The 25,064-nt window shown below is 55.6% G+C and overlaps 1 protein-coding gene and 1 long non-coding RNA gene across 2 annotated transcripts in view; both read left to right on the plus strand.

Moving 5' to 3' along the window:
• The first annotated feature begins 1,146 nt into the window (after positions 1 to 1,146).
• LOC148140588 (uncharacterized) lies at positions 1,147 to 1,632 on the plus strand. The gene is made up of 3 exons (XR_015753066.1): positions 1,147 to 1,272; positions 1,318 to 1,365; positions 1,514 to 1,632. It is a non-coding gene; the product is annotated as an uncharacterized LOC148140588 (long non-coding RNA).
• Positions 1,633 to 1,799: 167 nt separating this feature from the next.
• The window catches only part of LOC122541256 (uncharacterized), a 31,875-nt gene continuing 8,610 nt past the window's right edge, over positions 1,800 to 25,064 (plus strand). The window contains exons 1-2 of the mRNA XM_087979437.1: positions 1,800 to 4,457; positions 21,434 to 21,701. Of these exons, the coding sequence (XP_087835563.1) occupies positions 2,535 to 4,457; positions 21,434 to 21,701 (2,191 nt within the window). The 5' untranslated portion in view covers positions 1,800 to 2,534. The remainder of the gene's footprint in view (positions 4,458 to 21,433; positions 21,702 to 25,064) is intronic.

The following is a 25,064-nucleotide window of genomic DNA, read 5'->3' on the forward strand; positions in this document are numbered from 1 at the left end:
TCTCTCTCTCCCCCCCCGCCCCACTCTCTCTCCCCCCCCCCCCCTGTCTCTCTCTCCCCCCCCCCCCTGTCTCTCTCTCTCCCCCCCCCCGTCTCTCTCTCTCCCCCCCCTGTCTCTCTCTCTCCCCCCCCCTGTCTCTCTCTCCCCCCCCCGTCTCTCTCTCTCCCCCCCCGTCTCTCTCTCTCTCCCCCCCCCCTGTCTCTCTCTCTCCCCCCCCCTGTCTCTCTCTCTCCCCCCCCCTGTCTCTCTCTCTCCCCCCCCCCCTGTCTCTCTCTCTCCCCCCCCCCCTGTCTCTCTCTCTCCCCCCCCTGTCTCTCTCTCTCTCCCCCCCTGTCTCTCTCTCCCCCCCCCGTCTCTCTCTCTCCCCCCCCGTCTCTCTCTCTCTCCCCCCCCCTGTCTCTCTCTCTCCCCCCCCCTGTCTCTCTCTCTCCCCCCCCCCTGTCTCTCTCTCTCCCCCCCCCCCTGTCTCTCTCTCTCCCCCACCCCCTGTCTCTCTCTCTCCCCCCCCCCCTGTCTCTCTCTCTCTCCCCCCCCCGCCCCACTCTCTCTCTCTCTCTCTCCCCCCCCCCCCTGTCTCTCTCTCCCCCCCCCCCCTGTCTCTCTCTCCCCCCCCCGCCCCCCCTGTCTCTCTCTCCCCCCCCCCCCCCCTGTCTCTCTCTCCCCCCCCCCCCCTGTCTCTCTCTCCCCCCCCCGCCCCACTCTCTCTCTCTCTCTCTCCCCCCCCCCCCTGTCTCTCTCTCCCCCCCCCCCCTGTCTCTCTCTCCCCCCCCCGCCCCCCCTGTCTCTCTCTCCCCCCCCCCCCCCCTGTCTCTCTCTCTCCCCCCCCCCCCCCCTGTCTCTCTCTCCCCCCCCCCCCCTGTCTCTCTCTCTCTCTCTCTCTCTCAGTTTCCTGCCCCTTTCCGGATGCTCTGTCTCTGCCTGCCTTTCTCAGTCACTGCGGGAGGCAGTGCCTTCCCAGTCCCGGGGCACATCTCTTTCCTTTAACCGAAAGCCGGACCGTCCTGTTCGGGAGGATCGGGGCAGCCTCACAGCCCAGCGGGACAGCGGGGTCTCTGACCCGGGAGAGACAACCATCGCCTTGACCCACATCACCCCCCCCCCCCGAGCCCGGCCTGGAATCCACCTCCCGGGACAGAGGTAGGGGGTAAGACCCGGGTGGCTGTGTCCCCACTCGGCGACAGAGATTTATTCCCGGGTGGAGGGGGTCACTGGCGAGGAAGGTTTATCCCTGGGACAGACTGTGGAGACTCCCTGTCAAAGAGGGGCAGAGAGGTTTATCCCAGGGCAGACAGGAGGATTTACCCCCCACCCAGAGAGGTTTATCCCAGGGCAGACAGGAGGATTTACCCCCCCCCACCCAGAGAGGTTTATCCCAGGGCAGACAGGAGGATTTCCCCCCCCCCCCCACCCAGAGAGGTTTATCCCAGGGCAGACAGGAGGATTTACCCCCCCCCCCCCACCCAGAGAGATTTATCCCAGGGCAGACAGGAGGATTTACCCCCCACCCAGAGAGATTTATCCCAGGGCAGACAGGAGGATCCCCCCCACCCAGAGAGATTTATCCCAGGGCAGACAGGAGGATTTACCCCCCCACCCAGAGAGGTTTATCCCAGGGCAGACAGGAGGATTTCCCCCCCCCCCCCACCCAGAGAGATTTATCCCAGGGCAGACAGGAGGATTTACCCCCCCACCCAGAGAGGTTTATCCCAGGGCAGACAGGAGGATTTACCCCCCCCCCACCCAGAGAGATTTATCCCAGGGCAGACAGGAGGATTTACCCCCCCACCCAGAGAGGTTTATCCCAGGGCAGACAGGAGGATTTACCCCCCCACCCAGAGAGATTTATCCCAGGGCAGACAGGAGGATTTCCCCCCCCACCCAGAGAGATTTATCCCAGGGCAGACAGGAGGATTTACCCCCCCACCCAGAGAGATTTATCCCAGGGCAGACAGGAGGATTTACCCCCCCACCCAGAGAGATTTATCCCAGGGCAGACAGGAGGATTTCCCCCCCACCCAGAGAGATTTATCCCAGGACAGACAGGAGGATTTCCCCCCCACCCAGAGAGGTTTATCTCAGCACAGATGGGAACCTGAGCTATTTCATGAAGCGTGTGTGTGTATACCTGACGATGGGAATCGGTGGGTGAGTCCAGGGAAATGAGTGTCCGAGAGTGAGTGAGGTTCAACTAGTGAGGGTGTGAGTGTCTGAGAGTGAGAGTGAGGGTCCGAGAGTGAGTGAGTGTCGATTTGTGAGAGTCCCAGTGTCGGGTATTGAGTGTGAGGGTTCGAGTGTCCATAATGTGCCTGGGTGAAAGATTCGGTGTTTGGCCAGAGACCCAGGTCTGGTTCTGTCCTGCATGGTGATGCCTGTAAGTCACCACCTTTGAGGCCCCATCGATTTCCCCGTGAGACAGGTTGACCTGGGGGTGAAGCTGGTAGGTGTAGCAGGGGTTTAAGGTGCCAGGGCTGGGCGGTGGTGAGTTTGTCCCCTTGACGGTCCACTGGGGGAGTGGAGGGTACTGAAAGTCTGCAATGACGTCCCCGCCTCAGTGGAAGGTTCAGCTGCTGGAGAGGAAGCGAAGGGATGAGGAAGAGGGGAGGCGCAGGGAGAAGGAAGAGCAGGAGAGACTGGCCAGAATTCCGGCCTGGAAGAGGGAGATCATCGAGAGGAGACGGGCCAGGCTGTGGCCTGGGTCCTCGCCGTCGGAAATCCCAGCCGAGGGACAGGCTGGGCCTAGCCTGACAGGCTGCACGGCCAAGACCGGGACAGACGGGACGGAGCCTGAGGCCTGCGTCGCCGTAGCGACAGACGGCGTGGTGGTGTGGGAGAACATTGGGCCCCTGTGTCAGAACCACTTCATCCAGCGGGAGAAGCAGAGGAAGAGCGGTTTGGAGCTGGAGCAGGCCCCTCTGGGAGTCCCGGGGACTGAGCTGTCCAGCTACGCCCCCGGGGTGACTGCCATACTGGGAGATGACATGACCATCATTGAGTCTGGGCCCGGGCTCGCGGGCACCAAGGGGAAGCCGCCGAGTGTGAACGGTGATGCCGGTCAGCATGGGGCATATCAGCCTGACCTCCGGTCCCCTTTGAGCAGGAGCGCGGAGGATCTGAACTCCTTTGGGAGGTGCCGGGCGGAGGTGGGAGCGGAGGGTCCAGGCCGGGGAAGGGTTACCCGGCTGCTGAGCAGATTCGGCCAGCGGGGGCGCCCCCGGGTGGCGGAGGGCGGGGAAGGGGAGGAGGCCCCGGCAAGGCCCTCCCGCTCCCGCAGCACGGAGAACATCCTGGAACGCCGGGGCCGCTCCGGGGCCGCGTCTTCCTCCGTCCCACCAGGGTGCGCTCACGCCCCAGGTCGGGGGCGCAGGCCCCAGTCCCGCTCGCCCCCGTCCCCTCCACGCACGGTTTCCGCTTTCCGCAGCCACTTTGAGGCCCGTTCGGCAACAGAGACCCCGGGCCGGGCCTACCCCATCAGCGAGGAGGCCCAAGTCACTAGGCTGGGGTCCCGGGGGCTAGTTGGGGAGGGCGGAGGAGGAGAAGGGGGGCAACCTGGGCCTGTTTCTGGGGGCAGCAGGAGGCCGGATCCAGACTCAGGCTCCGGCCCAGCGGTGGACATCAAGGCCGAACCTGGGGAGGCCCAGGCTCTGGCCGACGGTGAGGCCGTGCCCCCCGAGCAGCCGCAGCAGCCTCAGTTGGAGGCCTCCGCTCCACTCCTCCTCTCCTCCCCCACCTCCCCTGACAACGTCAGCTCTTTCAGCTCTCCCAGGCCGCAGCAGCCCGTCAGTGCGGCTTCCTCTTCCTGTGCAGAGCAGGCCCCTGCTGCTGCTGCTTCCTGCCTTCCTGCTATCACTTCTGCTGCGGCGACAGACCGGAGACACACCGGGGAGTCTGGGCCCTCAGGCGGGCAGCCTATGCCAGGCCCGGAGAGGCCCCCCGTCCCCGATCCTGGGCCGGAGCCAGACGCCACTCGGGGGGAGCCCAGCAGCGACATGAGCGGGCCCCAGCCTCCCACTGCCGGCCCCCGGGAAGTGAGGCTTCCGGCCTTCACCGTTCGAGCCAGCCGCGGAAGGGGAGGGAGAGGGGGTGCCCGTGATACGGAGGGCACCACTGATGGAGGGCAGGGCCTGAAGGGTACCTGGTCACCCACGCCCTCCAGGCAGGCCCCCGGGGCGGTGACGGAGGATGGCGAGGGGAGGCTGCGACCCATCTTCTCCCCTGCCCCCCAGCGCAAGTCGGGCAGGACCATCACCATCAACCCCCGCAAGATGGCGACCAGCAAGACCCCGCCCTCTGGCAACGCCACGACGACAGAGAATGGCACCTCGGGGACACCGCCCGCAGTCTCGCCAGCTACCCCGGCAAAGAAACGGTATCCGACGGCAGAGGAAATCCAGGTGATCGGTGGCTACCTGACCCTGCAGAGGTCGTGCCTGGTCAAGTCTGGCGTCAGTCGGGGGAAGGTAAGAGGCATGCCCAGCGAATCGGGCAATGGGGCACACCTGGAAGGTGGGCGCTGGAGGTGGGCGAGGTGGGGTTAGTGTGAGGGGGGCGATCATCAAGAGTTGAAGCTGTAAAGACCCCACTAGCTCAATCTGCCAGTGCAGAGAGAACCATTCCCCATCATCACCATTCCATTGGTTGTAAAATTGTCTTTCTCTCCCTTTCTCCTTCCTCTGTTTCTCCTGTGTTGGTGTGTGTGCATACAAGTGAATGTGTTTGTGGGACAGTGAATTTGCTTGTGTACCTGTGTGTGTGTGTCTATATGTGTGTGAGTAAGAGTGAATGTATTTATGTCCTTGTGTGTGTGTGTGTGCGTGAGTGAATGTGTGAGTGTATGTGTAAGAATCAATATAATTGTGTTCCGTGTGAGTGAGTGAATGTGTGTGTAACTGTGAATATGTGTATTTATGTGAATGTGTAAGAAAAAATGTGTGTGTCTGTGAATGTTTGTGTATGTAAGAGTGAATTTGTGTGTGTGTGTGTGAATGTGTAGAGTGAATACATGTGTGTGTATTTGTATCTCTGTGCACCACTCTCTCGTATCTTGCTATCTTTCCCTTCTTCTTTTCCCCCTCTTCCCCTCTCCTCCTGCCTATCTCTAACTCAATTCACTTCCTGCCCTCCCTTTGTGGGGATTATCTTAGTACAAACTGACTGTCGTGACTGTGATCAGTAAGTGTACTTCAAAAGGGATTATGATGATTGGCTATGATTTGCTTCTGGATTCTCTGAGGATGTGAAAGTTGCTACGTCGATGCAAGTTTGTGCGGTTTCTCTTTAGCTCTATCTGACGCCTTCCAACATTTCCTCTCTGCTGATTTTCTCTTCTATCTCTTCCCCCACCTTCTTGGCCACTCCATCTCTCAGCGAATGAAATGAATGTGGTTCCAACATTCTCAGCCCTCATTCCCCTGTGAACAGCTGGCTAGTCTCTGCCGCTGGGCTTGTTCATGTGTCTGTTGTAATCAGATAGTTATGCACTGCTGAATTCTTTGGCATACTTCCATATGTTATAGATCCATCCACTTCACTTAAAGATTCACGGTGGGACACTGCTTTTTTTGTGCGTTTGCAACTCATCAGTGCAGTAAACCCAAAATAACACTCTCCGCTGTGAGGGGGGAGGAAATAGAAAGAACTAGCTACTTTCGTGGCATGTTTCTTGCAATCAGACCACAATTCCTGTAACCCTGTGTGCACGACGCATTATTGTTTATGACGTTGTCTACAGACTTGACTAGGGAGTGCAATGATCTGTGTTTGTACTCCAGTCTGTAAATGACTAATGTTGGCCGACATCATATCGTACAGACCCTGCAATGAATTGTCCTCACCACAATCAACAGTAATCTGTGCTTATAGATTTTCTTTAGTGAGTTATGTGAAGGGAAACAGAAACATAGGACCTGGGTGAAGGTTTGGCGGTTGGGTCGGACAGTTGCACTTAGAGCCAGGGAGATGTACAGCTCGGAAACAAACCCTTCGATCCATGCTGACCAGATATCCTAAATAAATCTAGTCCCGTTTAGAATCATGGAGACGTACAGCATAAAAACAGACCCTTCGGTTCAACTCATCCATGTCGACCGGATATCCTAAACTAATCTAGTCTCACTTGCAAGCAATTGGCCCATATCTCTCTCAACCCTTCCTATTCACGTCCCCATTCAGATGCCTTTTAAATGCTGTCATTGTACCAGCCTCCACCATTTCCCACGGTAGCTTGTTCCATACACGCACCACCCTCTGTGTGAAAATAGTGCCCCTGAAGCCCTTTCAAATCTCACCTTAAACCTACACCCTCCAGTTTTGAACTGTCCTACCCCAGGGCCTTGACTATTCACCCTATTCATGCCCCTCATGATTTTATAAACCTCTACAAAGTCACTCTTCAGTTTCCAACACTCCAGGGAAAACAGCCCAAACTTATCCAGCCTCACCCTATAGCTCAAACCTTCCAAACCTGGCCACATCCTTGAAATCACTTTGAACACTTTACCAGAGGGAAGTAGTTAGAGGACAAGGTTTAATTCCCACGTGGCATTTGGCTGTCGCTGGCTTGGACAGCATTTAGTGCCCGTCCCCAAGTGTCCCTGGACAAGGTAGTGGTGAGCCTTTCTTGATCTGCTGCAGTCTTTGTGAGGTGCAGGGAGACCCGCAGCGCTGTTAGGGAGGGGATTCTGAGTTTGTCACCCAGTGACAAGTGAATGTTCAGCGATATGGTGGTCTGTGTCCAGTAGTGTTGATGAAGTGGGGAGGCTGCAGACTGGTTGGGAGATTGGACAAAAAAGTGGCAGATTGGGGAAAGGGTGAGGTTTTGCTGTTTGGTAGGAAGACTAGGGGTGACACAGTGGCTCAGTGGCTGGCATTGCTACCTCACAGCACCAAGGACCTGGGTTTGATTCCAGCCTCGGGGCGACTGTTCTGTGTGGAGTTTGCACGTTCTTCACACGTCTCTGCGTGGGTTTCCTTTGGATGCTTCAGTTTCCTCCCACAGTCCAAAGATGTGCAGGTTAGGGTGGATTGGCCCATGCTAAATTGCCCCATAGTGTCCAGGGATGTGCAGACTAGGTGGGTTAGCCATGGGCAGTACAGAGATAGGGTGGGTCTGGGTGGGGTGCTCTTCAGAGGGTTGTGGACTCAATAGGCTGAATGGCTTTTTTCCACACTGTTAAGGATTCTTTTTTTTTTATAAAAAGAGAGGCTTGGGCTATTTTCTAAACAGGAAAAGTTTTGGAAATCTGAAACACAATGGAATTTGGAAGTCCTAGCTCAGGACTCTTGTAGGGATAACTTGCAGGTTCAACAAGAAGTTAGGATGGCAAAGGAGATGTTGGCATTCGTTTCAAGAGGGTTACAATACAAAAGCCGAGGTGTACTGCTGAGACTGTATAAGGTGCTGGTCAGACCACATTTGGAGTATTGTGAGCGGTTTTGGACCCCCCCGTTCTAAAGGAGAATATACTGACATTGGAGGGGGGTCCAAGGACGTTTACAAGAATGATCCCAGGCATGAAGGCCTTGTCACTTGAGGAATGTTACCGTACTCAATGGAATTTGAAAGGAAGTCGGGGAATACTGAAAGGCCTGGATAGAGTCGATGTGGATAGTAAGATAGGGGGACCAGTAAGAGACCAGGATTGAAAGGCCCAGGCTCAGACTGAAGTGTTAACCCTTCGACAGAGATGAGGAGGAATTTCTTCAGCCAGAGGGTGGTGAATCTGTGGAACTCAATATGGCAGAAGGCTATAGAGGCCAAGTCTTGAATGTATTTAAGACAGAGAGGTAGGTTCTTCATTAGTCAGGAGATAAAGGGTTACAGGGAAGGAGAATGGGGTTGAGAAATGTATCGGTGGACTTGGGGGACTGAATTCTGCTCCTGTGTTTTATGGTTAGGATGGCATGTGGCTTGGTAGAGACCTTGCGGTGCTCCAGAGAGCAGGGAACCAGCTGCTGAATGAGCCGTGACGGATTTAGTGGGGATGATGGGAAGAGAAGTGCTGGCAGATTTGGGGGCGGCACGTTGGCTCCGTGGTTAGCATTGCTGCCTCACGCTGCCGGGGACCCAGGTACGAGTCCACCCTCGGGTCTTTGGAGGGTCAGTGTGGAGCTTGCACATTCTCCTCGCGTCTGCGGGGGTTTCCTCCTGCAGTCCAACGAGGTCCAGGCTCGGGTGGATTGGCCAGGGGTGTGCAGGCAAGGTGGGAAAATGCAGGGTTACAGAGATGGTGGGATTCTCTTCAGAGGGTCGGTATGGACTCGATGGGCTAAATGCCCTGCTTCCACACTGTTGGGTTTCTTATGATTCGATGACTGTGGAAAATTGGAACAATGGACGGGGGGAGAGACCAGAACCAAATGCTGAGGCACACTTGAGGATTTTGCACCAATTGCTGCAAGATTGGGGATGGTTACATCCTGGAATTATAGGTGATGCGGCAGTTGGGTCCGGGGAGTGACATGAGCAGGGATATAAAGTCTTCTCAGCAACGTTAGGTCAGGTCACAATGAACGCACAGAGGACCAAGTCATAAAGACAGGTTGTAAAAACTTGGGCCTGACACCGACCTGATGGAAGTGAATAAAGTCAGTGGAACGTGTTTCCACCAGCAGCGGGAGTGGGGAGAGAACTAAAGGCAAGGGGTTGGGAATAGTTCCTCAGCGAAATCTGGTTGTACAAAGTTAAAAAGCACACGACACCAGGTTATAGTCCAACAGGTTTAATTGGAAGCACACTAGCTTTCGGAGCGTCGCTCCTTCATCAGGCGCTGTGTGATTTTTAACTTTGTACACCCCAGTCCAACCCCGGCATCTCTAAATCAAAATCAGGTTGGTATTTTTCACACCCAGGGCAGTGTGGAAATATGAAACTCTCTCTCTCTCTCCCCCCCCCCCCCCAAAAAACAAATCTGCGGTTGCTGATCATCAGTTGGCGTGGATCAATAAATTTTGATTTATGCAAACAAATCAGAAGATTAGCTGAGATAAACAGCGTTATCATTTCTGTTCAAGTAGGTAAACAGAGTTATCAGTTATTTATCGGTGGAATAGAGCAGCAGAATAGAGAGGCTGAATTTCTCTCTCTCTCTCTTTCTCTCTCTCTCTGTGACTACCTATTGACCCCTTCACCCTCCCTTCCACACAATCATCAGGTGATTGGGATTCCTCAGGCAGTTTACACAGCAGTGTTTGTGCTAAAACGAGTGTCATCTTGCCCTCTCGCCAAAGGAAATGAAACAGAGTGAGAGTGGGAGAGCGTTTGCATTTCTGTAGCGCCTCTCACGGCGCCAGCCCACGCCCGTCCCAGAAAGCGGTGCCAAAACTGAACCCGTTTAAAAGGGTTCCTGAACGTCAGCCGGGACAAACCCCCGGCCTTCCTTGAAACGGCATCGTTTCTTTCATCGTTTTACTGCATCCTCACGGCGCCAGCCTCGGGCAACTGCCTGTGTGGAGATTGCACATTCTCTCCGTGTCTGTGTGGGTTTCCTCCGGGTGCTCCGGTTTCCTCCCAAAGTCCAAAGATGTGCAGGTTGGGTGAGTTGGTCACGTTAAGTTGACTATAGTGTCCAGGGATATGCAGGCTACATGCATGAGTCAGGGGGGGGAATGTAGAGTAATAGGGTAGGAGAATGGGTCTGGATGGGTTATTCTTCGGAGGGTTGGATTGGACTTGTTGGGCCGAAGGGCCTGTTTCCACACTGTAGGGATTCTATAAAACATTTGTTAAAGAGGCAGGAAGTAACAGTTCAAATATGGCAGAACCTCGCGGTCCGAAGCACTTCATCTCATACAACACAGTCAGTGAGGTGGCTTGGTTTGTAAAACAGCCCCTGAGTGGAGAATTAATTGGACAGTGATTCTGCTCCCAATGCCTCAAGGTTACTGTATCCCTCAACTTAGAGAGCGTGTCAAAGCCTACAACATTGCAGCTAGGAGCTCGGTCTCACAGACACAGACAAACTTCCTCCCCACCCCCCTCCCAACCAAGGCCTCCAACCCACAACCTGCCGTGAGTGTTTGATGTGAGTGGTTAGTTGGAGCTCAGTGCAGTAACAAACGCCCCCTCCTTGTCGAGCAAAGTGTCCCTTGCATGCTCCACCTCCTGCGATCACTCTTCCTGCCAGTGACAACCCCCGGCCTCAGCCCAAATCCCTCCTTCTGGATTGCAATCCCAATTCGGAAGGATGACAGTGCTCCAAATGACTCATTGCACTAGCCCCGGGTCCCCAGAGAGGAAACCAGGAAGTGACTGGAGGAAGGGGATTTCCTTTGGAAGCTTGTGAGTTGACCGGGCACGCTGTGGTTGTTTTCCAAGCAAAGAGGAATTTTAAGAGTGATTGGGGGTTGCTGTTGCAGACTGGAATAGACTCGTGCAGCACAGAATCTGGCCTTTTTCTCATCATGTCTACGCTAAACATCTTGCAAGATGTCCAGATTACAGAGGAGAAAGTGCTGGCTGTCTTGAAACGGTTAGAGGCGGATAAGTCCCCAGGACCTGATCAGGTGTACCTGAGAACTCTGTGGGAAGCTAGAGAAGTGATTGCTGGGCCTCTTGCTGAGATATTTGTATCATTGATAGTCACAGGTGAGGTGCCGGAAGACTGGAGGTTGGCAAACGTGGTGCCACTGTTTAAGGAGGGCGGTAAAGACAAGCCAGGGAAATATAGACCGGTGAGCCTGACCTCAGTGATGGGCAAGTTGTTGGAGGGAATCCTGAGGGACAGGATGTACATGTATTTGGAAAGGCAAGGACTGATTAGGGATAGTCAACATGGCTTTGTGCGTAGGAAATCATGTCTCACAAACTTGATGGAGTTTTTTTGAAGAAGTAACAAATAAGATTGATGAGGGCAGAGCAGTAGATGTGATCTATATGGACTTCAGTAAGGTGTTCGACAAGGTTCCCCATGGGAGACTGATTAGCAAGGTTAGATCTCATGGAATACAGGGAGAACTAGCCATTTGGATACAGAACTGGCTCAAAGGTAGAAGACAGAGGGTGGTGGTGGAGGGTTGTTTTTCAGACTGGAGGCCTGTGACCAGTGGAGTGCCACAAGGATCGGTGCTGGGTCCACTACTTTTTATCATTTACATAAATGATTTGGATGCGAGCATAGGAGGTACAGTTAGTAAGTTTGGAGGTGTAGTGGACAGCGAAGAGGGTTACCTCAGATTACAACAGGATCTTGACCAGATGGGCCAATGGGCTGAGAAGTGGCAGATGGAGTTTAATTCAGATAAATGCGAGGTGCTGCATTTTGGGAAAGCAAATCTTAGCAGGACTTATACACTTAATGGTAAGGTCCTAGGGAGTGTTGCTGAACAAAGAGACCTTGGAGTGCAGGGTCATAGCTCCTTGAAAGTGGAGTCGCAGGTAGATAGGATAGTGAAGAAGGTGTTTGGTATGCTTTCCTTTATTGGTCAGAGTATTGAGTACAGGAGTTGGGAGGTCATGTTGCGGCTGTACAGGACATTGGTTAGGCCACTGTTGGAATATTGCATGCAATTCTGGTCTCCTTCCTATCGGAAAGATGTTGTGAAACTTGAAAGGGTTCAGAAAAGATTTACAAGGATGTTGCCAGGGTTGGAGGATTTGAGCTATAGGGAGAGGCTGAACAGGCTGGGGCTGTTTTCCCTGGAGCGTTGGAGGCTGAGGGGTGACCTTATAGAGGTTTACAAAATTATGAGGGGCATGGATAGACAAAGTCTTTTCCCTGGGATGGGGGAATCCAGAACTAGAGGGCATAGGTTTAGGGTGAGAGGGGAAAGATATAAAACAGACCTAAGGGGCAGAGGGTGGTACATGTATGGAATGAGCTGCCAGAGGATGTGGTGGAGGCTGGTACAATTGCAACATTTGACAGGCATTTGGATGGGTATATGAATAGGAAGGGTTTGGAGGGATATGGGCCGGGTGCTGGCAGGTGGGACTAGATTGGGTTGGGATATTTGGTCGGCATGGACTGGTTGGACTGAAGGGTCTGTTTCTCTGCTGTACATCTCTATGACTCTACCCAAACTGCCCTCCTCTCGTTTACCTGTACTTGATCCATAGCCTATTAAGCCTTGGAACTTGCTGCGACCTTTAACTGTAAGAGTTGCGATGTCATGTTGTACTGAGTGTTGGTGAGGCCTCTCCTGGATTACCGTGTACAGCTCAGGCCACCCTGTTACGAGAAGGATATTATTAAGCTGAAAGAGTTCAGAAGAGGGTTTGGAGAGACTGGTTATACTGGGACTTTTGGAGTGTAAGAGGGTGCAGGGTGGCCTTATAGAGGTTCATAAAATCACGAGGGGTTTTGATAAGGTAAATGTCAGATGTCTTTTCCCTCGGGTGGGGAATTTCAAGACTAGAGGTTATATTTTTAAGGTGGGAGGAGAGAGATTTAGAAAAGACATAAGGGTCAGTCTTTTTTTAATGCAGAAAGTGGAATGAACTTCCAGAGAAAATGGTGGACATTGGACAGGAAAGGCTTGGAGAGCAGGCAGGTGGGACTGATTTAGTTTGGGATGATGGTGGGCGTGGACTGGTTGGGCCGAAGGGCCTGTTTCCGTGCTGTGGCATTTCAAGTACAGAGTAGATTCGCAGCCCCCCCCGACGGAAAGGGAAATGCCTAACTACTTGATGTGAAGGAGAAAGGTGCAGAGCTGTTGGGAAAGGGCAGCGAGGCAGTGCAACGTCAACGGTAACCAAAAGAAAAACCCCAGTAAGTCAGCATTTGTGGAGAGAGAGAGAAGAAACAGAGAGTTCAGGCTTTTGAGTCTTCTTCGGGGAAGGGAGTGGGACTTTTGGATTGCTTTTCCGAAGGGGAGGGAGCATTGGCGTGGGCTGAATGGCCACCTCCTGTACTCTGTCCTTGTGATTCGGAGTAAATTGGAGCGAGCAGGCAAAGGGGCATTGTGAGGCACAGGGCAGGATGAAGCTGAGGTTTGCCATTTCAGGATTCAGGCACGAGCTGGAAATCAGGAATACCGTTTAGTTTTTTCTTCCTGCTGGGGAGTCTTGCAGCACAATCCGTTCTGTTGGCGTTCCCCCCCCCCCCGTTGGATATAAGGGGGCATCTCCCTCGTGCTGACTGTTCCAAACAGCCCCCACCACCCATACCGGGGTGTCCGCAGTCCGACGGGATGCTGACGATTCTGCGGGCTTGGGTTCCAATCTCCTCGCAAGGGACTCCTCTCCCCATCTCAGAACCATTTCTGTAATCACCCCCCCCGCTCCTACAAAGATGATCTGCATTCATCCCATTCCTGCCTCTTGAGTATTTTAATTGACCCCAGCCACTGCCTTCATCAGTTGCATCTCGCCCTGAGTCCTACGATCCCCTGCCAACCCCTTACCCTCCTTGAAAGACCCTCGATGGGAACCCTCCGTTATGACCAAGCGCTGTGGCTGTCTGACCTAGTGCAGTCCTCTCTGGGCCTGGATGTTCGAGTCTCTCTGATAACTTTTCATGTGGCGCGTCGCTCTGGGTGACAGTGCCCCAGATCTCGCTGCCCGGGTGCGTGTGCACCCTGCTCCAAATTTGCAAACCACAACGGGTGATGCCTGGTGCCCTGAGAGGTGCTGGGCAACCCTCACCCTCTTGGGTGTACGACTCGGGAACTCAGTGGCTCCATCATTTGGAGGTTACCGTCCTGAATGCTTTGCCCAGCCACCACTCCAGCTCAATCCAGACCACCGCGTCCCGCCGTTTAAAGCAAAAACATAGTCTTCCTCTCTCCCCGCGTGTTTTCAGCCAATTCTGTCACCTCTGTGACTTCTGGTTAACAAACTTCCTGTCAGCAAAGCAATTTGACTGGAACAAAAACCACTCGAGATTCTGGTCGAATCTAGGTTATACGCCTCGCCTCACTCCCACTCTCCATGTCATTGAAACATGCAGAGGAGAGGCCCTTCAGCCCCTTCTGTCTTTGCCGACGCTAGTCCCACCTTCCCGCCCATAGCCTTGAATGTTACGACACTTCGTCTGAGTACTTTTTCAAGTCTGGGAGGTCTCCCACTTCAGTTCCCACCCCAGGCAGTACCTTCCAGACTCCCACCAACATCTGGGAGGCAAATGTTGTCCTTAAAGCTGTGAAACTAGGCCCTTCGCAGATGATTGTGCAGAGTTCCGAAAACAGAAATTGCTGGAAAAGCTCAGCACGTGTGGAGAGAAATCAGAGATAGTGTTTCAGATCGAGTGACCCTTCCTCAGAACTGAGCACAGTGCACAGTTCCAGTTCACCACATTACAAACGGGTATTGAGGGGATTTGGCATTTTCTGATTGAGATTAAATTTATTTTATTGTCGTGTGTACTCAACTGGAGTGAGTCCCCTGTTTCCTTCCCCCTAATCCCTGAGGGAGCATGTCCCCCATTCGATCCCCTCACCACCCCTCATGGGAGCGGGTCCCCAATTCTCCACTCCTGTGGGAGCGAGTACCCCATTCTCCATCCCTGTGTCCCCATGGGAGTGAGACCCCATTCTCCACCCCTGTGTCCCCATGGGAGTGAGTCCCCCATTCTCCACCCCTGTGTCCCCATGGGAGTGAGACCCCATTCTCCACCCCTGTGTCCCCATGGGAGTGAGTCCCCCATTCTCCACCCCTGTGTCCCCATGGGAGTGAGACCCCATTCTCCACCCCTGTGTCCCCATGGGAGTGAGTCCCCCATTCTCCACCCCTGTGTCCCCATGGGAGTGAGACCCCATTCTCCACCCCTGTGTCCCCATGGGAGTGCGACCCCATTCTCCACCCCTGTGTCCCCATGGGAGTGAGTCCCCCATTCTCCACCCCTGTGTCCCCATGGGAGTGAGACCCCATTCTCCACCCCTGTGTCCCCATGGGAGTGAGTCCCCCATTCTCCACCCCTGTGTCCCCATGGGAGTGAGACCCCATTCTCCACCCCTGTGTCCCCATGGGAGTGAGTCCCCCATTCTCCACCCCTGTGTCCCCATGGGAGTGAGACCCCATTCTAACCCCCCCCATGGGAGTGAGTCCCCCATTCTCCACCCCTGTGTCCCCATAGGAGTGAGACCCCATTCTAACCCCCCCCCCATGGGAGTGAGTCCCCCACTCTCCACCCCTGTGTCCCCATAGGAGTGAGACCCCATTCTAACCCCCCCCCCCAAGGGAGTGAGTCCCCCATTCTCCACCCCTGTGTCCCCATAGGAGTGAGACCCCATTCTAACCCCCCCCCCATGGGAGTGAGTCCCCCATTCTCCACCCCTGTGTCCCCATAGGAGTGAGACCCCATTCTAACCCCACCCATGGGAGTGAGTCCCCTATTCTCCACCCCTGTGTCCCCATAGGAGTGAGACCCCATTCTAACACCCCCCCCCCCCCATGGGAGTGTGTCCCCCATTCTCCACCCCTGTGTCCCCAAGGGAGTGAGACCCCATTCTAACCCCCCCCATGGGAGTGAGTCCCCTATTCTCCACCCCTGTGTCCCCATAGGAGTGAGTCCCCCATTCTCCACCCCTGTGTCCCCATAGGAGTGAGACCCCATTCTAACCCCCCCCCATGGGAGTGAGTCCCCTATTCTCCACCCCTGTGTCCCCATAGGAGTGAGTCCCCCATTCTCCACCCCTGTGTCCCCATAGGAGTGAGACCCCATTCTAACCCCCCCCCATGGGAGTGAGTCCCCTATTCTCCACCCCTGTGTCCCCATAGGAGTGAGTCCCCCATTCTCCACCCCTGTGTCCCCATGGGAGTGAGACCCCATTCTCCACCCCTGTGTCCCCATGGGAGTGAGTCCCCCATTCTCCACCCCTGTGTCCCCATGGGAGTGAGACCCCATTCTCCACCCCTGTGTCCCCATGGGAGTGAGTCCCCCATTCTCCACCCCTGTGTCCCCATGGGAGTGAGACCCCATTCTCCACCCCTGTGTCCCCATGGGAGTGAGACCCCATTCTCCACCCCTGTGTCCCCATGGGAGTGAGTCCCCCATTCTCCACCCCTGTGTCCCCATGGGAGTGAGACCCCATTCTAACCCCCCCCCCATGGGAGTGAGTCCCCCATTCTCCACCCGTGTGTCCCCATAGGAGTGAGACCCCATTCTAACCCCCCCCCCATGGGAGTGAGTCCCCCACTCTCCACCCCTGTGTCCCCATAGGAGTGAGACCCCATTCTAACCCCCCCCCCCAAGGGAGTGAGTCCCCCATTCTCCACCCCTGTGTCCCCATAGGAGTGAGACCCCATTCTAACCCCCCCCCCCATGGGAGTGAGTCCCCCATTCTCCACCCCTGTGTCCCCATAGGATTGAGACCCCATTCTAACCCCACCCATGGGAGTGAGTCCCCTATTCTCCACCCCTGTGTCCCCATACGAGTGAGACCCCATTCTAACACCCCCCCCCCATGGGAGTGTGTCCCCCATTCTCCACCCCTGTGTCCCCAAGGGAGTGAGACCCCATTCTAACCCCCCCCATGGGAGTGAGTCCCCTATTCTCCACCCCTGTGTCCCCATAGGAGTGAGTCCCCCATTCTCCACCCCTGTGTCCCCATAGGAGTGAGACCCCATTCTAACCCCCCCCCCATGGGAGTGAGTCCCCTATTCTCCACCCCTGTGTCCCCATAGGAGTGAGTCCCCCATTCTCCACCCCTCTGTCCCCATAGGAGTGAGTCCCCCATTCTCCACCCCTGTGTCCCCATGGGAGTAAGACCCCATTCTAACCCCCCCATGGGAGTGAGTCCCCCATTCTAATCTCCCATGGGGGCTCGGCCCCCATTCTCCGCCCTCATGTCTCCATGGGAGTGAGTCCTCCATTCTAACCCCCCCATGGGAGCGAGTACCCCATTCTCCACCCCCCATCTCCCATGGGAGCAAGTCCCCCATTCTAACCCCCCCATGGGAGTGAGTCCTCCATTCTAACCCCTCCATGGGAGCGAATCCCCAATTCTCCACCCCCCCATCTCCCATGGGACCGAGTCCCCCATTCTCCGCCCTCACCTCCCCATGGGAGCGAGACCCCCATTCTCCACCCCCTATCTCCCATGGGAGCGAGTCCCCCATTCTCCACCCCTGTGTCCCCATGGGAGTGAGTCCCCCATTCTAACCCCCCCATGGGAGTGAGTCCTCCATTCTAACCCCCCCATGGGAGCGAATCCCCAATTCTCCACCCCCCATCTCCCATGGGAGTGAGTCTCCCATTCTCCGCCCTCACCTCCCCATGGGAGCGAGACCCCCATTCTCCACCCCCCATCTCCCATGGGTGCGAGTCCCCCATTCTACCCCCCCCCCCCCCATGGGAGCGAGTCCCCCATTCTCCACCCTCACCTCCCCATGGGAGCGAGTCCCCCATTCTCCACCCTCACCTCCCCATGGGAGCGAGTCCCCCATTCTCCACCCTCACCTCCCCATGGGAGCGAGTCCCCCATTCTCCACCCTCACCCCCCCCCATGGGAACGAATCCCCCATTCTACCCCCTCCATGGGAGCGAGTCCCCCATTCTCCACCACCCCAATCCCCACTCCCCCCCCCCCCCCCCTCCCCCCCACATCCTCCTTTTCCCTGGGTTGGGTGGGGTGGGGTTGACATGGTTGCTGTGCTCAGTGTGGGGGTGGTAATGGTTTGGCTGGAGATATTTGGCACGTGCGGGAGATGTGGGAGGACTGAGGGGGGGTGCTGCTGTGTCCAGTGGGCAGTCCGTATGGGGCACCATGCCCGCCACCCCCAGAGGTCAGCAGTGGGTCTGGAGGGGGTGAGGGGGTAGTTTGTTGTGCCTAGGGTGCAGAGGGAACCAGATAGAATGAAAGAACAAAGTTAAAAGTGAAACATTGGAGTAATTAGAGTGGAGTGTAAAACATGCGAAATAAGGTTAAAAGTTACACACTGCAGACCTTCTTAGTTTTAAGTAGAAAATGAAATGCAGAGGGGGGTCACTGGGTTGATTCCGGAGTTGAGGGGGTTGACTTATGAGGAGAGACTGAGTAGACTGGGATTACATTCATTGGAATTCAGAAGAATGTGGGGGGGGGGATCTTATAGAAACACAGAAAATTGTGAAGGGAATAGATAAAATAGAAATACAGTGGATGTTTCCACTGGTAGGTGAGACAAGTGCAAGAAGTCATGGCCTCAAGGTTAGAGGGAGCAGGTTTAGAACTAAACTGAGAAGGAACTTCTTCACTCAGAAAGTTGTTAATCTGTGGAATTTCTTTCCCAGGGAAATAGTTGACGCAAAGATGTGTGGGTCAGGTGAATAGGCCGTGCTAAATTGTCCATGGTGTTCGGTGCATTCGTCAGGGGTAAATATAGGGTAGGGGACTGGGTCTGGGTGGGTTAGTCTTCGGAGGGTCGGTGTGGACTTGTTGGGCCAGAGGATCTGTTTCCATACTGTAGGGAATCTCATCTCATCTACTTCTGTAATGGCTTTCAAAGCTAAGGTAAATACTTTTTTGCAAAATAAAGGAATTAAGGGACGTAGCGAAAACACCATGAGTCCACAAAAAAGATTAGCCATAATCTTACTGAATGGCGGCGCAGGCTCGAAGGGCCAGACGGCCTACTCCTGCTCCTCATTCTCATGTCCTTATAAGACTGAAAGTTCAAACATTACAGTCTTCCTTAAGTGCTGAGCCGCAGTGGGACCACACTGTCCATATTACAGTTTCAGGTGACCGGACTAAAGGAGGGAGATGCTTTGAAAGCAACTCCGAGAAGGTTTGCTCAGGTGTCTTGTGATGGAAGGTTAAGTAGATGGTTTCATTGCTGATTGGAGTTGAGAAGGATGGGGGGAGCAGTTGATCTTATTAAGGTCAAGAGTGTGGTGCTGGAAAAGCGCAGCAGGTCAGGCAGCATCCGAAGACCATGGGAATCGACGTTTTGGGCAAAAGCCCTTCATCAGGAGCCTCGGGGGTGGAGAGATAAATGGGAGGGGAGGGTGGAGCTGGGGGAAGGTAGCTGAGAGGGCAATGGGTGGATGGAGGTGGGGGGGTGAAGGTGATAGGTCGGAGGGGAGAGTGGAGCAGATAGGTGGGAAGGAAGATGGACAGATTGACAGAAGGAAGACGGGTGATCTTATTAAACCTGTACAATTCTGAGGAATCTCGGCAGGGTAGAGAAGACGTTTCCCTTCAGGGGAGAAATAGAGAACTATGGGCCACAGTTTAAATGTAAGGGGTCTCCCGGCTGCATCAGACTGATGTGAAGAGGATTTGTTTTCCACCAGAGCTGGATTAATATTTGGAATTTTCTAGCCCAGAGAGAAGCCTGGGTCATTGAATATATTAAGGGCAGAATTGGACAGATCTTTGATTGACAGGGAGTGGGGGTGGGGGAGTGGGGGAAGTCAAGGGACTTGCAGGAAGAAGAATTAAGCACGCAATCAGATCAGGCACGGTCTTATCAAGCGGTGAAGAATGCTAGAAGGGCTGTCGGGTCTACTCCTGCTCCAATTTGTTACGGACATGGATGAGGCCACAATCGCGAGGTCACAACTGTCGGGAAAGACCGACCTGACTGGGTCTGTTTCCCCTCAGGAAAGGGAAGACGATGGTGTTCGAAGAGTGCTTTGAGGTTTCCAAAGGGCTCGATGAGGTGGTCCTGGGGAAAGTGATCCCACCGTCAGGGGAATTCTAAAGACGTATGGAATGAGCTGCCACAGGAAGTGGTGGAGGCTGGTACAATTGCAACACTTAACAGGCATCTGGATGGGCATATGAATAGGGAGGCTTTCGAGGGATGTGGGCCAAGAGCTGGCCAAATGGGACTAGATTAGGTTAGGAGATCTGGTCGGCACAGAGGAGTTGGAACGACGGGTCTGTTTCCGTGCTGGACATCTCTATGGCTCTAGGTGGTCATCAAGAGAAGACAGCCAGTCACAAATCCAGCAGGGGACTCTTCACCCCCAAAGAGGGTAGCGAGTTGTGTGGATCTCGCCATTACGTCAATGAGTATTTGAGAGGGAGCTGGCTATATAGGTGAAGAAAGAGGGGAATGAAAGGTTGTGTGAAAAGAGTGAAATAAGGCAAGTGAGGAGGTGGTTCAGGTGGAAAATTAGCAACAACATACATGACGTGGAAGGCGAATGTGAGGTTTTGGTCCCCTTATTTAAGGAGTCGTCTCGTTTCATTACAGGCAGTTCAGAGAAGGTTCACAAGGATGATCCCTGGTATGGAGGGATTGTTTTATGAGCGAAGATTTAACAGTTGGGACTCTACTCACTGGAGTTTAGAAGAATGAGGTGTGATCTCAGTGAAACAGATAGGATTCTTAAGGGGGGGGTTGTCAGGATAAATGCAGCGAAGACATTACCCCTTCTGGGAAACTCAAGGACCAGAGAGCATCATCTCGGAGTAAAGGAGAACCACTTGAAGATTGAGATGAGGAATTTCTGCTCTGAGGGTGGAATATTTGGAACTCCTTTCCTCAGAGAGCTGTGGGGACAGATGCCTTGTGTATATTTAAGGCTGAAATAGATAGATTCTTGATGAGTAGAATGGAATGGTTAGGGGGAAAGGGCGGGAAAATGGAAGTGAGGAGTCAGCTGCGATCCTATTGAATGGAGGAGTGGTATCGAGGGGCCTCATAGTTGGCTAGGGCTGAACGACATTGTGAAAAGGCTCATTGTGAAATGGGGACTCTCCTTAATCCATGCAGTTTTCCTGACCGTGTAACCTGTTGGACCAGATTCAGACAGGTTTTCCCTGACTGAACAAATCACTGCACTGCGATCGCCTCACTGGTAGCGGAAGCTATGCTGAGTGATTAACTGAAGTCTGCCGCATAAAGGGAGTGGGGGGAGGGGTGGGGGGGGTGCAGGGGGAGGGGGAGAATGCTGCAAATTAGGCACCGGCTTCAGAAACCAGCCCTCCCCCACTGAGATCCATAGGCGTTGTATGCAACCAGTGGGCCACAGACACCAGCCTAAGGGACACGTTGGAATGCTCCGTGGATCACCCAGGGCACGGTGGCTCAGTGGTTAGCACTACTACCTCACGGCGCCTGGGGCCTAGGTTCGATTCCAGCCTCGGGTGCCTGTCTCATGTGGAGTTTGCATGTTCCCCCCCCCCCCCCGTCTGCGTGGGCGTGCTCCGGTTTCCTCCCACAATCCGAAGATGTGCAGGTTATGGTGGATTGGCCGTGCTAAAATAGCCCTTAGTGTCCAGGGATGTGTCGGTTAGGTGGGTTAACCTGAGTAAATGTGGGATTACAAGGCTAGGGGTGGGGGTGGGTCTGGGTGGGATGCTCATCGGAGGGTCGGTGCGATCCCGATGGACCAAATGGCCTGTGGGGACACCGTAACTGGTCCGTGGGGGGGGCGGGGGGGGGGTGAGATATCAAACTTGTTAGGTGCCAGGCCAACTCTCCCCGTTCCACGCTGCCCCGGGGGTTTGGTCGGTGTGTTGGTAGACAGGGTTAAGGCGGGCCTCGTCTGTGTGTAAAGAGCCCCCCCTCTGGAAACTGAGCACCTTCCTCACCCAGTTGGTGTTTCCCTCCTCTGTGTTGCAGTTCCACATCTCCTTTAACGACGGTGAGCTGGAGACCACCTTCGAGTACCCATCTGAGTTGGCGCTGCTGTCCGAGCTTGGCCCAGACAGGGAGGACAGCGAGGAGACGCCGGCAGTGGTGACCTCCCGGAACCGAGAGCCCGCCAACGCCATCGCCGCTGACGATGAGGACGAGGAGGAAGTGGAGGAGGGGGTCCTGGCCCGGCGTCTCGGCGTCGACAAAACGTCTTCGGTGGGCGCGGCCGTCCGTAGGAAACCCCTGCTCGTAGGTACGTCACTGCACCCCCCCCCCCCACCCCCCCCCACACCGCTCCCCCGATGCCTCACTCCCCTGCTCCCACACTCCCTACTCCCCTCGCCCCAACTCCCTAGCATCCTAATCCCTCCACCCAACTCCCCTAAACTCCCACACCCCAACCACCTACTCCCCAACCCATACCCCAACTCCCCATTCCCTGAGATGTGAGGGGGGGTGTTCGAGGGTGAGGGGGTAAGGAGTGGGTGAGGGGGGGGGGGCTGGGGAGTGTGTGAGGCAATGGGGAGCTGTGTGCAGGTGAGGCAGTGGGAGTGTGTGGGGGTGGGGAGTGTGTGAAGATGAGGGGGTGGGGTGTGGGGGAGGCGGTGGGAGTGTGTGAGGGGGCGGGGGGGGGTGTCCGAGTGAAGTGCTGAGAGTGTGTGAGGAGGTGGCGAGTGTGTGAGACTGAGGGGGCGGGGAGTGTGCGTGGGTGAGGGGTTGGGAGTGTGTGAGGAGGCGGGGGTGTGCGCGGGTGAGGCGTTGGGAGTGTGTGAGGGGGCGGGGAGTGTGCGTGGGTGAGGGGTTGGGAGTGTGTGAGGGGGTGGGGAGTGTGCGCGGGGGCGGGGTTGGGAGTGTGTGAGGGGGTGGGGAGTGTGCGCGGGTGAGGGGTTGGGAGTGTGTGAGGGGGTGGGGACTGTGCGCGGGTGAGGCGTTGGGAGTATGTGAGGGGGCGGGGAGTGTGTGTGAGGGTGCGGGGGGTGTGCGCGGGTGAGGCGTTGGGAGTGTGTGAGGGGGCGGGGGTGTGCGTGGGTGAGGGGTTGGGAGTGTGTGAGGGGGTGGGGAGTGTGCGCGGGTGAGGCGTTGGGAGTGTGTGAGGGGGTGGGGAGTGTGCGCGGGTGAGGGGTTGGGAGTGTGTGAGGGGGTGGGGAGTGTGCGCGGGTGAGGCGTTGGGAGTATGTGAGGGGGCGGGGAGTGTGTGTGAGGGTGCGGGGGGTGTGCGCGGGTGAGGCGTTGGGAGTGTGTGAGGGGGCGGGGGTGTGCGTGGGTGAGGGGTTGGGAGTGTGTGAGGGGGTGGGGAGTGTGCGCGGGTGAGGCGTTGGGAGTGTGTGAGGGGGTGGGGAGTGTGCGCGGGTGAGGGGTTGGGAGTGTGTGAGGGGGTGGGGAGTGTGCGCGGGTGAGGCGTTGGGAGTGTGTGAGGGGGCGGGGAGTGTGTGTGAGGGTGCGGGGGGTGTGTGCGGGTGAGGCGTTGGGAGTGTGTGAGGGGGCGGGGAGTGTGTGAGGAGGCGGGAGTGTGCGCGGGTGAGGGGTTGGGAGTGTGTGAGGGGGCGGGGAGTGTGTGAGGAGGCGGGAGTGTGCGCGGGTGAGGCGTTGGGAGTGTGTGAGGGGGCGGGGGAGTGTGTGAGGAGGCGGGAGTGTGCGCGGGTGAGGGGTTGGGAGTGTGTGAGGGGGCGGGGAGTGTGTGTGAGGGTGCGGGGGGTGTGCGTGGGTGAGGCGTTGGGAGTGTGTGAGGGGGTGGGGAGTGTGTGTGAGGGTGCGGGGGGTGTGCGTGGGTGAGGCGTTGGGAGTGTGTGAGGGGGTGGGGAGTGTGTGTGAGGGTGCGGGGGGTGTGCGCGGGTGAGGCGTTGGGAGTGTGTGAGGGGGCGGGGAGTGTGTGTGAGGGTGCGGGGGGTGTGCGCGGGTGAGGCGTTGGGAGTGTGTGAGGGGGCGGGGAGTGTGTGTGAGGGTGCGGGGGGTGTGCGCGGGTGAGGCGTTGGGAGTGTGTGAGGGGGCGGGGAGTGTGTGTGAGGGTGCCGGGGGTGTGCGCGGGTGAGGCGGTGGGAGTGTGTTAGGGGGTGGGGTGTGTGTGAGGCTGAGGGGATGGGGTGTATGTGAGTGTGATGAGGTGTATAATGGTGAGGGGTTGGGATGTGTGAGGGTGGGGGATGAGGAATGTGTGAGGGGACGTGGAAGGAGTGTGTGAGGGAAGTTAGGGGAGTATGTGAGGGTGAGGGGGTGAGGAGTGTATGAAGGGCGAGGGGTTGGGGAGAGTGTGAGGGCAAAGGGGTGGGAGTGTGTAAGGTGAGGGAAGGAGGCGGGATGTGTGTGAGGGGAGGGGAGTGTGTGAGGGGATGGGGAGTGTGTGAGGGGACGTGGGAAGATTATGTGAGTGAAGGGAGGAGTGTATTGTGGAGAGGGTTGTGAGGGGGTGAGAGGTCTGTGTGGGGAGCACATAAGGGGTGTGTGAGAGTGAGTGGATGGGGGGGTGAAAGGTGTGTGTGGGAGGGGAGTGGGTGTCTTGAGGAGTGAGGGGAGTGTGAGGGGCCAGGGAATTGATTTTGTGTGTCTGAGCAGGATTTGGCGAGTGGGGGGGCAGTGGGCATGCTGGGAATTCAGGCAGGATGAGTGTGGGAACGTAGGAGTGGGACGGTGTCGCTGGAGAGTGGAAATGTCAGGTGGAGTGGGGAGGACGGAGCGTTAAAATGGGAAGGGGGTGGGAGGGAGGGAGGGAGGGCGGTGGGTTGTGGCTACATGTGGGAGTCTGGGTGGTGGTGACGAGAGTGGCAGTGGGGGGATTGATAATGTAGACATGGAGAGGATGTTTCCCTGTGTGGGGCAGTCTGGAACATACTGGATAAGGACTGATAGATTTAAAACAGAGACGCGGAGGATTTACTTCTGTTTGCGCATCTGTGGAATTCAGTGCCGCAGAGTGTGGTAGACAGTGAATAAAGTTTGAGGAGATGGACAGGTTTTTGATTTATAATTGTTAAGGGTCTGTTTCCATGCTGTGTGGGTCTGTGTAGTGATCCTTGCGGTCCCCTGCTAGTCACATCAGCCAACATAAGAATGATCCGTTTTATTCCTACATTCTGTCTTCTGCCTGTTTGGCAATCCCTGTTTCTATCCCATGTGCTTTAATTTAGTTGAACCAACCTGTGTGGGGGGCTTGTATCAAAGGTTCCTGAAAATCCAAGTATACTGGAGTCCCTTTGATCAATTTTGTTAGTGGCATCCTCAAAAAGAAATCTCTCCAGGAAAGAAATTCATCTTTGCATGTGCACACTGACTGTGCCCAATCCGGAGATTTTTTTTTTACCCCAAGTGTTATCCAAACCTTACTCTTTCAGGAAGGAAATGTCCTTTAGAGAGGGAAGCCTTCATTTGGTCCTGATTTGGTGGTGCCAGTGTTGGACTGGGGTGGACAAAGTTTAAAAACCACACACACAAAAGACTGACAGACTGGGCCTGTTCTCTCTTGTAATGATAAAGGTTGAACCAACATAGGCAGCCGAGGCTGTGAGAGGTTCAGGTCGAGTGGAGACAGGAGGAATCCCCTCCCTTGGGGAAGAATATAGCTGGATCTTATCGATATAAAATAGTCAGCGAGGAATCCCGAGGGGAATTCAGAAGAAATTTC

Source organism: Chiloscyllium plagiosum, unplaced genomic scaffold (genome assembly GCF_037043375.1).
Source record: "Chiloscyllium plagiosum isolate Xiang-an unplaced genomic scaffold, Cpla_swu_hap1 HiC_scaffold_35, whole genome shotgun sequence".
NCBI classification, from domain to species: Eukaryota; Metazoa; Chordata; class Chondrichthyes; order Orectolobiformes; family Hemiscylliidae; genus Chiloscyllium; species Chiloscyllium plagiosum.